The following is a 13,467-nucleotide window of genomic DNA, read 5'->3' as shown; positions in this document are numbered from 1 at the left end:
GACAGCCAATCACAGACCTATCCATTCTTACTCATCAGTGTCCATTTGCAACAAACCATGACCACATACAAAACTGGGCATCTTTTGCAACAGCTGTTGCCTAGGAGCAAGCAGAATATTCTCCATTTGTATTCTTATTCCTAATCGCTTTTTTTTTTTTTGCTCTTTTTGATTTTACTGACTATTCCTCCAGTCCCATGACCTTATGAGAGATAAATCTAAGCTCTGATTGTTTGATACTGCAAGGATATGTGACGGTTTGAGTAACATGCTGTAATTCCTGATCCTGATTACTGCAGTTCTCTTTGTTAATGCCTGCACCAAATGCCTTATCCCATCTGCAGTTAGTTCACCTTCTTGGGTTCAGATTGACTGTTGAATGAGCATGAAATGTGTAAATGTTGAAACTGAGTGACTCCTAATTGAGTATAAAATCTGTAACGGTTGAAGCTGGGCTTGTTCCATATAAAATAACGGTGTCTGAATGTATTCTCATCTTTGTTTCCTGAAGTACATGTGTATTTGCAAAGCTGTATGTCCATTATTTAAAGACACTGTAAAATGCATCGCTTTCCAGACTTATTTTTAGATTAAAATATTTATGAAAATGTTTGTCATTCTGCGGTAACCCCCCTAAGGTTCTCAGCCAGGTCTGGTATAAGGGAGGTGATGAGGGATTAGACACAGGCCCAGATCTCTGGCTCAGCACATGGCTCCAGAGGTACTGAGAGTTAGGCCTCAGACAGCCCTGCTGCAGAAACAGTCTGTGATTCTATTAAAATCTCTGGTCATGTTATTACTGCTGAGGCAACAGGCCAGTTACAGCAGGTGACAGGATAATATTCAGTCTCCAGAAAGAGCCTTCTAACCACAGCTATAGAAGTGCAAAACTCAGATCGTTTCATTTATTCTGGCCAAGGTTATTTTCATCGATGTGTTTTATATGAATTATATGTGTGTTAACCTACAAATTATCCAATTTGCCGTTATGCTATTCCCACGTGTTTCTTGTGATTAATATTTGAATATTACATTAAGTCAGCACTTGTATTATGTGATAATAGCCTCTCATGGAATTAATACTGGGTATTCAAATATTCTAGCTGCAGGTTGGCAAAATATGCAGGTAAAATCTCATGTTTTCACTGATAACAGCCCACAAAAAGCTGTATTTTACAGTTTTACCATGCTTTTTACTATTTGTTATACAGCTCAGGGAGTTTGTGTTGGTGTTTGTGTGTGTGTGTGTGTGTGTGTGTGTGCAAGCTTGCAACCTTGGTTGCATAACCAATACCCTGCAGAGCCATCAGGAGACGGACGCAGACTGCCTTCTATCTCTTGAGAACTTCCCCCAAAGAGAACGAGTGAGTCACAGTCAGTCAGAAGCAGTCCCACAGCACAAACTGATCGACACTATAGATCTCAGTGTGTGAAATGCCATGCATTCAGGTTTGCTTTCTTTTTGCGCAGGGCTCCTTGTGTAAGCCTAGCCCATTGAGCAAGAAGCTGCAAGAGGCACTTCCTGTTTTATGCACATGAGAAGACATGGGACTTGCCAAAAGCAGAAGTGGTTTGGACTGCAGCAGATGTTTGAGGCATGTGCTTTGGAGACACGCTGATATGGGACACACTCACAGGGGACACAGCAGAGCACAATTGACCTGCTATAAAAATTGGCTTAAAAGCAAAAATCTTTTTGAAACATCTTTCACTGCATGAAGTAAAACATGAATATCATTTGTACCGCACTGCATGACATACCCTTTTGCAGGCAGTGTGTGTGTGTGTTTGTATGTGTGTGTGTCCGTGGGCATGCGTGTTTGTGTGTGCATGTGTGTGTATGTGTGCCTGCGTGTGGGCATGTGTGTGCGTGTGTGTCATCATGAACATAACCTCCCATGTCAGTCTGGCTCTGAAAAAAAAGAAATCTTACCTGATATGTGCAGGCTTCCCCTTTACAACAACAAGTACATTGTGTTGAAGTGCTCTGTTTATTGTATAGCTAAGTATTCTGTTCAATTAATTACTTTTTATGCTGTTCATTAATCTTTCCTTCCTGAGGCACCTAATAATGCAAAATGCCATACTACATCATACAAAACAACTTCTGAAGCATGACTATTGTGATAATTTGAAATAACTGTTTTATTGATGCTAAATACTGTGGTTAATTTATGGTAATTTATGCATGTGCAGGAGAGTATTCACAGCACCAGTGTGAGAAATGGAGATGCAATATTATTAGCCTGTTGCTCACATCCCTGCTACCACTGGATTAATTTAGCCCCATGTATTACATTTTAAGAAGTGAGACCATTTTGTTCATGCTCATAAAGGTTCATCAGTGTTTGCTAATGTATGTACAGCTCAGAATCCATTAATTCATTGTAAATATCTTAAAATACAGTTTATGTTTTGGCTTGGATGGATGACTCCAAGCCTGTTTGGGATTGATGTAGAATCTAGTCATGACTACATGAGCGCTTAAAAAGTTAGACTTCAATTTGTCTTTTCTAACAGAATGCAGAACAAGTAGTCTATTGTAACCCACTGATATTAGTTGTGCTAAGAGGGATGATCGATATGGATCACGGAGAAGAGCAGAGGGGTGGGTGCTTCAAAATACACACCACTCCAGCTAACCAATCAAAGCCACTGAGATCTGCCACCACAAATGAGATTGCGGTTCATTTTCCGTGTGTTTTCCAGGCACTTCCCAGAATGTACGGTAGCCTTTGCATGTCAGTGTCTCATGTTGTAGCTCTGTGAAGAGGAAGCTTAAAGTTTATATAAACAACTGGTTGTTATGGAGATAAATATTTCAGTAACTGCACAGCATGAAGCTGCTTTTTTTGTCATTGAGTTTGAAGCACATGACAGACTAAGATATGCAGCAAAATATCTCACATATCACTGTGAGACTTCCTATATCTCATATATTACTGTGAGACTTCCTACAAGCAGGGTGGGTGATGTGAAGTGAAGCTGGCCAAGGTGTCACTGAAAGGTCAGTGGGGATGAAAGAGAACTAAATGGGATCGCTCAAGAGAACAGTATGCTGTAGGTTGGGTGGGAAATTGCAGCAAGTGCCAAGAGAGCACCACTGAAATGCAATACAAATGTACAAATGTATACAATGATGAATACAGGAAAACATAAAAAGCAATAATGTTCCCCATAATAGTGGTGGTAATTCTGTAAATGCACTGTGCACCAGATTTCAGATCATTTCTTAATCATCAGACAAAAAGGAGGAGGGCTTCTCCTGCAGGCCCTCGGGCACCACTGCCTGATTGTCGCCCACAGGAGAAGCCCCGCCTCCTTTTTGTCTTATGATTAACCCATTTAAGCCCGCGGGCAATTAAAGTTGCCGTAAGTCTCTACCGCTTTTTTTTCTATGTGAATATTTTTTGGATGACTATAGATGCTTTAAAAAGAAATATATGGGAAAGATCTGGCCGTTAATGGGTTAAGAAATGATCCAAACAGCCTTATGGATGCTGAGGTTAGCAGAAGTACCAACACCCCTATACAGTTCAGCATACCACTTCCCTAAGATTGCGCTCTCCCACATAGCTGTAGGAGTCGAGTAGGCAGCTCTTGTGATCTGAGATTCAATATCACGGTAAAAACAACCACAGGTTTCTCCTTAAAACTGTTTATTTTGCGGTATGGAATATGGTCAAAGTTCTGTGGAGCAGCCAGTGCTGGTTCAGCGTGGCAGGTGTGTTACAGTTTAACAGGTGTGCTACATTGTGACAGGTGTTTTTCAGTGTAAAAGGCGTGCTACATTGTGGCAGGTGTGTTACAGTGTAGTAGGTGCATTACAGTGTGGCAGGTGTGTTTCAGTGTAACAGGTGCTCTACATTGTGGCAGGTGTGTTTCAGTGTAACAGATGTGCTACATTGTGGCAGGTGTGTTTCAGTGTAACAGGTGTGCTACATTGTGGCAGGTGTGTTTCAGTGTAACAGGTGTGCTACATTGTGGCAGGTGTGTTTCAGTGTAACAGGTGTGCTACATTGTGATAGATGTCTTATAGGAGGAGGAGCTGCGGGTGGAGCTGTGCCTATAGTTAGACGGCTCTATTTAAGCCGTTGATTGGCTAAGGAATTCACATACCTTGTTGTCAGGGCCTTAAGGATAGCTGATTGAAAGGAAAGCACAAAAACCCGCAGGCACTGCAGCCCCCTTGGGATTCAGTTTGACACCCCTGTTTTAAATTAATCATTGATGACTAATGTTCTGAATATTTTTGGTAATTTCCTGATTAATGATTAATGATTTCACTGTTACTGTGGTCCAAACGAGATCTTGCAGAAGCAGACTGCAGCACATCCCAGAGTTCAGCAAAAAGTGGTATCATTTATTTTAGATTTCACAAGACTGTCCAAAAAAAAAAAAAGGATCAAAGTCACCCATCCTCTTGTCCTGAGAATTCAACTTCGAGTTCCTGGGTTCCCTCAGTGTCTTTATATCGTGCAGCTTGTCTGTTAGTGTCAGCTTGCTATGGTGGAAGTGACTTTACTGAGACAGCAGCTCAGTGCTGGACTGTCTGTAGATCTGTCTGTCATCCTCTTTAAAGATGACGTCAGCTCTAAAAAGGGGGCGATATAGCTCAGGAGGTAAGACCGATTGTCTGGCAGTCGGAGGGTTGCCGGTTCAAACCCCGCCCTGGGCATGTCGAAGTGTCCTTGAGCAAGACACCTAACCCCTAACCCCTAACCTCTAACTGCTCTGGCGAATGAGAGGCATCAATTGTAAAGCGCTTTGGATAAAAGCGCTATATAAATGCAGTCCATTTACCATAAAAACGGGAAAGATGATATTTTGTGAAGAACTGTTGGTGTGTAGTCTATTTGATGAACCATTGGAGTACATATTTTAATCAAGACTTTGAAGCTCATGAGGTTGCACTGATCGTTTGTTTTTCATAATGCTCATATTTTTGTCATAGTCCAAAAAAAAGAAAAGAAACAGAATTCAGTATTTTTGTGTATTTATTTTAATTCCTGCTTATGAGGCAATATGCTTTTTGGCCAGCAATGCTTGACTCACCAATTAAATTACATGCATGATAACTGTTCAATGTGAACAGGTTTTGTTTGGTTTGGAAGAAGTATTAATTTTATTTTTATTTTAACAGTGGCCCTGAAGTCCAAAATATCATAAACAAAGCTAAAAACAAATATATTACAAAACGAAGAACACCTGTATTCAAGAACACAAAACAAATGGCAAAATCACAAATTGATTCTCTTACATTGTATTCCTTCCTGTAACTTGTTCTTTGGCACTTCCAGGCCAAGGCTGTCCAAAGTTATGGACTTATGTACTTTTGGTCCATTTTACCCTTGTTTTATGTTTTGTGTTTCTTAGTTGCTATACAGGTCAAAAACAATGCATCAGAACTTATGCAAAAACTTTGATCCTATTTCAGACTTTATGAGGACTTTCACTTTAAACTTACAGACAGTACATTAAAGAAAATTCTCATACATCTTTGGATCAAAACTGAAGCAATATTTCCCCATTTAACATGGAAGGCTATACTCAATGGATCATGTTACTGATAAGAGAAGTGCATCTTTTTATGAATCATGAGACCAACTGACAATTAATTCATTTTTACCACAAAATACAGATCATTGGACCCTTATCCTTTTGTAAAGTGCGTGAGATTCAAGGGACCCATGTTTTTATTAGTGTGCCCCTACTGGAAACAACGTTTTACTATTTCCGCCGTAATAGTTTTTTTTTTTTTTTTTAAATGGCACAAAGCACATTTCTCGTTTTAAATCTAAATTTCCGAACACTTCACAGAAAAAAAATGTGTTCTCAGTTGTTCTCATTTATTGTGGCATCCTTACTGATGGAGGACTGAAATACATGCAAATAAATAACCCAAATATTTCTCCAGACCGCTAGCATGACATCACACCTTTCTCTATTTACATAGTAAAAAAATACACTGCCAGGTACCAGCCACATGATGGCAGTAAAATACCATATGACTCACCATTCTCGTAATAGGAACGCAAATGAAACCTTTTTCACTGAAATCAGAATTTCTTTCTGAACAGTAGTAATTCCATCTCATTATTTGATTCTTTATCTTGATATACAGTATATGAAAATTATGTGTGTATTTCAATCACAGAAAATATCACAGCTTTTTAACCAACAATTTAACCAACAATAAAAATGTGTTGCTATTCATCACAGTTCGAATACATTACACATTCTCTTCTGCAGTGGTGTTTGTGCTGTAATATTGCAGCCTTCTCAGCCAGCTATAATTCAGTTCTTCTAAAAAACGAATTATTATTCATATGTACGTAAAACTAGAAGCCCATTTTGATTGGGGCTGCACAGATGTTGTGAGACTAATGTAATTGCTGCACCTCATTTGGCAGCCAATTGGAAATGGCACTGGCGGGCGATCTCCCGGTCGCTCACAAGAAGGTAGAGGTGTTTTCTGATGACTGAGAGGCAGGCTGGCCACTCTGGGGCGGCCTGGCACGCTCCAGGACCCGCCATCTCTCGAGCAGACGCCGCAGGTTCCTCCGGAACTTCTGCCCGACGAAGGCGTAGAGGAAGGGGTTGACGCAGCAGTGCAGGAGCCCGACGCACTGCGAGGAGAACAGGGCCACGTACACGGAGGTCCGAGCCGCGCACTGGTAGGGCACGAGCCCCGCCCGCAGCAGCGTGTCGGCCATCAGCGACAGGTGGTACGGGGCCCAGCAGACCAGGAAGGCGGCCAGCACCGCCGCGATCATCCGCGTGGCCCTCTGCTTCTGGGAGCCCTTCGTGTGGAGCAGGTGGGCCACCGTCAGGCCGTAGCAGGCCAGCATGAAGGCCAGCGGCAGCAGGAAGCCCAGGAAGTGCCTCAGCACGCGCGTGGCCAGGCGCCACCACTCAGCGCTGCCGGGGTCGTAGTACTCTGTGCACACCGCCCGCTCCGAGCCGTGGGGCTGGAAGGAGTTGTTGAAGAGGGTGGGGAGCGAGAGGGCGCCCCCCAGGGCCCAGACGGCGGCGCACGCGGCCCAGCAGCGGCCCTGCCGGCGTTCGTTCCTGGCCTCCACCGCGTGCACGATGACCTGGTAGCGGTCCGCGCTGATGCAGGCCAGGAACAGGATGCTGCTGTAGAAGGTGGCCTCCTGGACCAGGCTGACCAGCTTGCACATGGAGTCGCCGAACACCCAGCCCATCACGGCCGCCGCGGCCCAGAAGGGCAGGGTCAGGGCCAGCAGGCCGTCGGCCGCCGCCAGGTGGATCAGGAAGAGCTCGAAGGGCAAGAGGGGCCGCTTTCCGGAGCTGATGACCAGCCCCACGATGCAGTTACCGGGGATGGCGAGCAGGAAGACAAGCACGTAGAACGCGCACACGCCGGTGTCCACCATCCGGGACCAGCCCGCCCCTTCGCAGGTCACAGTCCCGCGATCCAGCACGAAGGTCTGGTTCTTAACGTAGTCTGAGACATTTAATAAATCATACAACTCAGAGTAGTCCCCCTCAAGGAGAGAGAGATTTAGTTCTGTCAGGCCTAGAAACAAACACGTGGGAAAAAATATAATTTCCATGTATCACAACTTAGCCACACATACTGTACCCATGTATAAATTAGAAATACACCTACACCTGCACATGTATGCACTATATAAATAACCCACATATACACATTTATGCACTATAAGAAATATACCCACACATGTGCATGTACAGTATGTACTAAAAATATACCCACACACACACACACGTATGCACTGAGTAAGTTTTGGCTATCAATGAAAAAATAAAACCTTTTTTTCTCTCCGGTCATTCATGTTGTCAATATACCTATAATGTTGTACATATGTTGAATCCATTTGGTGGGAATTTCTGTATATTTTGCATTAATCTCTTCTTATGAACATGGTTCAGTAAGTATAGTGATTAAGTTATGGCATAGATTCTTACCATTCATTGCAAGCCCCCGTTTCTTGCTGTGGTATGGGAAGGATTTTACCTGAAATGTCTGCTGTCACAAGAAAGACTGCACACATCCAGGTACTTTAGAGAAATTCTGCCATTTCCAGCCTTCCCTGTCTATAATCCTTACATATTTCCGACTGCCAAAGGATTCTGGGATGGATACAAGTCTCAGCTGGCCTCTCTTCAATGGTGGCTGCTTTAAGGATGAATGTGGCCCACAGTTGTTATCAGATGAGTAGCTTCCTTCTTTCTCGTTTTTCCATGAGTGATTCGCTATGTCCAGAATGATGACCAGAGATTCGTTCTGTAGACTCTTTAGACTGATGGCCCCAGTAAACGAAAGATACCTATCAAATACGTGGAGCCCTGAACTAAAAGAGGAAAGACTCAGGAAATATCTGGTTTTATGAGGGGGAAAAAGCAGAAGACATTGGTCATTTGAGCACAGAAAATACCCCTGTCACAAGACAAGTCACTACTGCAAGCTCACGAGATAACAACATCATAACAACAACAACAGAGCAATTTGACTAAACAATGGAAATAACAAAATTTCAGAAGCTTTTTAAATCTCAATATTTATCACATAACTCAATGCCAACTCAATTCAAGTCTATAAATGTGTTATAAGCATTTTTTTATTTATTTTTTTAAAGTAAATCTAAAGAATAGTCACACAAACCTAGCAAGCTCATCATGCTAAATTGATGTAAGAATACAGATCATTAAATTTTAATACAGTTTAAATCAAAACAGTTTGTTGTAGTTTTTGGGGAATATGCTTATACTTGTAGGGCTAAATTGTGTAGTGTACAATGCAGGTATTTTCTTTTTTTTTCTAAGGTTTTACTCTTGTGCTGAGGGCCCCTGCTTTGCATGTTCTGTTGAATGCAATGTCTATTCCCGTGAAGTGTAGAACAAGTACAAATTATATTTGTCTTTGATATCATCATGATACCTGGTGAGAAATATACATTTTGATTGTTTTTGTCTGGTAATTTTACAGCAATGTCTAAATTTCTGTTTGGGCTTCAGAGACTTTAAAGTTAGGTTGTGTCATATCCTATATGGTATTCCCAATAAATGTTATACTGAAATAGAAACACATAATTTGCCATTCAGAAAACATCAGCACACTTGGTTACCATTTGCATAAAGGTGGTATGTACATTTTGTATGTGATTATCTGCAGTAGATGTATCATCTGTGTGGAGAATTCCACGTGAAGTTGTGTCTACGTCTATATTTGAAGATGTAGTATGCGTGTGTCAGTGTTGTTTATCATATTTCCATGTGAATCTTTCAGGTAAATTTGTGTCAATGCAGTATGCTAGACATATCATACAATCCAGGGTGTAACTGGCGCTAGAGCCTTCAATACATGATATCTTGTCCATTTCTATAGTGAAAGATTCATAAATGAAAGGTCAATAACTGTGCCAAGGAAAGAAAAGGATAGCACCATTAGCATAACCTCACCATTAGCTGCATGTTATTGAGCAGTGGCCACATTTTAATCATTGACAAGTAGACTGTTTATTTTTACCCTCTAGAGGCATATTTCAGGGAAATCCACCATGCGCACAGTGACTCAACATTCGACAGTCAGAAATCCAGCCACAGCAAAATCAGAAAGAGCACGCTGGGGGCTTTCCTGTCATAAACAGACGAAAGGAAGTAAAGTCACATTCTACACATTTCTCAATTGAATGCCTTTTCAGTTGCTTCAGTTTAAAAGCAATGACTTAAAATTTAACCACACCTTCATTATCCTGTAAACACCTAAATAGTTTGTACGCAATTGCACTTTTTGCACTCTTGTTGGTACACAATTTTGTAACTTGTATTCTAGCTTTTTTTTTTTTTTTTTTTTGAATGACCCAATAGGCAATACTAATCCATTCTTACTATTACAACTGATGTTCAGCTGCAAAAGGATGAAGCAATTGGGCTGTGTTTGGTTTAACACTTTTATTCTCTTATACTTTGTATGAATCCATCATGTTGTCCTCAATATATCTGGTGCACACTGTGGATAATCCTGTATATCATTATATTTCTTATTTGCATTCTCAGCATTATAGCGACTTGTCTTGAGAGGAAGAAGATTCACCCCTTATATTTAGTGCAAACCAATATCTTTCTTTTTTTTAAGAATGTCCCCCTCCCCAGTTCCCCCTATTTGGAATAGCCCGTCTTTTTTACGAATGCTCCCATAATTTTCTTGTTATTATGATATATTTTATCATTATAATGTAACAAAAAAGTTATTGATTATCAAAAAAAGTCATAAGGATATGCTATAGAGTGCCACAATTTGTAGTTTGAAATCCCAGCAGTGAGTTAGCATTTTTTGCCCATGAGTTTGACTCCTCAGCAGATTTACAGTGTTTTTTTTTCCCCCATTTTGATTTCTGCAAAAAATAAGGTCTGTGGTTACAGTAACTTAAGCTTAAGCATTTTGTTCTACAACATAAGTTGCACCCTTTAATATCTCAACCATGAATTAAAAACTTGTTTAGTGCTTTAAAAAAAGGAAGTTGCTAACAATTTGCTACATTGAAACTACAACAACGGTCGCATCCTGCCAACCACCGCTCGAAATTCAAACTAGCCCTTTTGCACGCAACAACCGTTGTTCTCCCAAGGAAAGTAGCACAGGGATTTACAATACATTCTCTGAATAAGTTTGCTCAGAAACTATTATTCATTTTAGAAAGTGGGTAACTGAGGTGTCTCATGGCGTAATCTGTAGAGCTCTGTCCACATGCTCATACTGTATATTTGAAAAAACAAGTAAGTAACCATGTTAGTTTGTTGAAGTAAGGGTATATAGTCTAAAATAGCCTAAAATATGCCAGTAATGGCTTGGCTAATGAATATTAAGTTCTTAACATTACACGCACCATGTTTGTGTTTCATTATGAAAGTTGTGAAAGTAAAGTGAGCACAGTTCACCTTTAGTATTTCTGCATTTTGGAGGAAAGCGGGCAGAGTGCTGGGGGGTGGGGGGCAGGGTTTGGGATGTAGGAGATACACCATTAGTAGGGAGTTCCCTGTGTGTGCTTTTTGGGTTTGACAAGTACAATTAAAAATCAATGTCTATATCTATCTATTTTTTACATGGCAATAAACTTTACTTGTGACAAAAAGCCTGAGGCCTACAGCCCTTAAGAACAAGGTGTGTCTTCACTCTTGAACATAGTTCCCATAAGTGGCTCAAAGCCACCTGTACTCTCAAAGGTCAGAGGTCACTGAGCTCTAAAGTGGTGTTGCCCGGGCGATACTACAGGTTTCTATGCTGCATTAAGTATGGGCAGTTATTCCAGTCCATCTCACATTCTGTTGAAGATATAAACCTTACAGGTTTGTAAGCATTCTTGCTAAACGCTCTTTAAACAGCAGTAAAATACTTTGTGCTATCTCCGTTCAGAAAGCTACCACTTTATGAGCCTGGAGGCTCAGCTTCTGTAGAATTGATACCTGTCGTTTCCTTAGTTTGGTGATCAGACCAGGAATGCCTTGTATGTATAATTGCTTTGTAGTTGGGTGGTCCTTAACAGTAATAGTTACTTTCACAGTCTCATAATATGAAAAGGACATTCCAGCCGGATTGCCACACATCCAGGTTTCAACCAGAGAGGCTGGTTTTTAATTTTTGTAATTTTTTAAAAGTCAAAATATTTTGTTTTCAAACAAATTCAAAAACTGAAGACCCATTAAGTCAATAATATTACCAAAAGTTTTGGATTACTAGTACTGTTCATATTCTTCATAAATGTTTAATATTTATAATCTGCAAAAATCTGTGAATAGACCATTGAACACACAGATCTTCATATTACCACAGGCAACACAATGTATTAGAGTATGTTCATATTCCAAATAACCTTCAGGTATAAAAAACTAAAATCTGGTTTGCAAACAGTGTGAATTTAAGTCAGTTTTGGACAGGATGCTAGCTATACTCAGAAGATACCAGCTGGATTATGACAAGACAAGTAATATCAGAAGAAGTGAAATGAAAAGGAAGCAATAATAAGAAATGAAAGTGTGTTAGTTTTATTCATTCTAGCACAAGAGGCTGAACATTCAGTAAAGATAAAAATGCAGAAAAATACTGCAGCACTGTTGCAGCTGTGTAACATGGCGGTGTTGATGAAGTTAAGGAGTACACATTAGTTTATTAGTGCAGAGTGCACGAGTTGCTGTAGTCAGCCGGTGTTTCAAATAGAACCTAATAGCTTACTAGATGGTTACCAATGCAATGTTTGCATACTACTTGTCTCAGAGAGAGCATGTGGGAAAGTGTGTTTAGGACTGCAACTGTGCACACAAACCATACACTTCTATTCCATTGACTTGAAATAGCAAAGCAAAATACAACTTAAAAAAGGATTTTTTTTAAATGTAAAAACTAAACTGAGAATTATACACTCAATTATTCTGCACTTACCCTCAAGAAAAATAAAACTTCCTGAGCCCTTACTTACCCTACCCTAAGAAACATGGCACTAATTACAATGGATAGTCATTTTTTATCTCCTGAGTTATTTCCAGCCAATACGTTGGTAAGCCACAGTATCTTATCATATAGAAGTTCAAAGTTTTAACACTTCTGATTCCACTGATATCATAAGTATCAATACACTGCTATCAATCCACCCAGCTGTTGCATTTCCCTTATATGAAAATGTCTAACAATGATGATTAATTTATTAAGAATTCCATAATAAACAAAAGCATCCATCTATCCATCCATCCATCCATTTTCTAAACCGCTTACTCCTGTTCAGGGTTGCTGACAAAAGCATAGGAATAAAATACATTTCAACATGTTTTAATGGATATTCAAATATCCATGTCATAAAAATGCAATATGTGTATGAAGAGACATCCACACTCTTTGAACTGCATGCAATATATATTCTAAGAAATAACTGTACTTATTCAAAATATATAATATATTATGAAATATATGAACATTTTTAGAGCCTCAGTCCCGTATTGACAAAATGTCCTCAGACGGACCCCTATGTAAATGGAATGCTATCGCAATTTAACAGAAAAGGAGTTCTGTGAAATGTTTCACAGACAGCCTATGACAAGCTAATACTGGACTGCAGTTAAAGATTAAGGCCTGACTACACACACAAAGCCGAGGAATCTGAGCGTCGTCTTCACAGGAGATACCTGTCAAAGATACCCGTTCATTTTTTGCATGCTTTCTATTTCAAATGTCAAAAGGTGGCAAACACTTAAACCAAAATGTGAGCGGACAGGCCCAGAGAAGCCAGAGTGCATAGGGTGAAAGAGAAGAGACCGTACTTCACATGTCTACGCTTGTCACAGGCCTGTTTTTATGAACCTGAGAGAGAAAAATAGCCATCAGCCCTATCCTTATGTACATACTTAGGTATTATAAACTTGTTCTTAAACATTTACCAGCTGAATATTTGCTCCTTTTTATCCCCATAAATGAGCATATTGTCTGAA

At 40.2% G+C, this 13,467-nt stretch overlaps 1 protein-coding gene across 1 annotated transcript; it reads right to left on the bottom strand.

The window, feature by feature from the left end:
- Nucleotides 1-4,984: 4,984 nt before the first annotated feature.
- Nucleotides 4,985-8,349, bottom strand: LOC135250490 (C-X-C chemokine receptor type 1-like). The gene is made up of 2 exons (XM_064326810.1): nucleotides 7,957-8,349; nucleotides 4,985-7,543 (listed from the first exon to the last, which is right to left on the bottom strand). The coding sequence occupies exons 1-2, from the start codon at nucleotides 7,961-7,963 to the stop codon at nucleotides 6,453-6,455; spliced, it is 1,098 nt and encodes a 365-aa protein (XP_064182880.1). The 5' UTR covers nucleotides 7,964-8,349; the 3' UTR covers nucleotides 4,985-6,452.
- Nucleotides 8,350-13,467: the final 5,118 nt, after the last annotated feature.

The sequence above is a fragment of the Anguilla rostrata genome, chromosome 3 (genome assembly GCF_018555375.3).
Source record: "Anguilla rostrata isolate EN2019 chromosome 3, ASM1855537v3, whole genome shotgun sequence".
Taxonomy (NCBI): Eukaryota; Metazoa; Chordata; class Actinopteri; order Anguilliformes; family Anguillidae; genus Anguilla; species Anguilla rostrata.
Note: the sequence above shows the minus strand (reverse complement) of the source record. Positions and strands in the feature narration are given on the sequence as shown.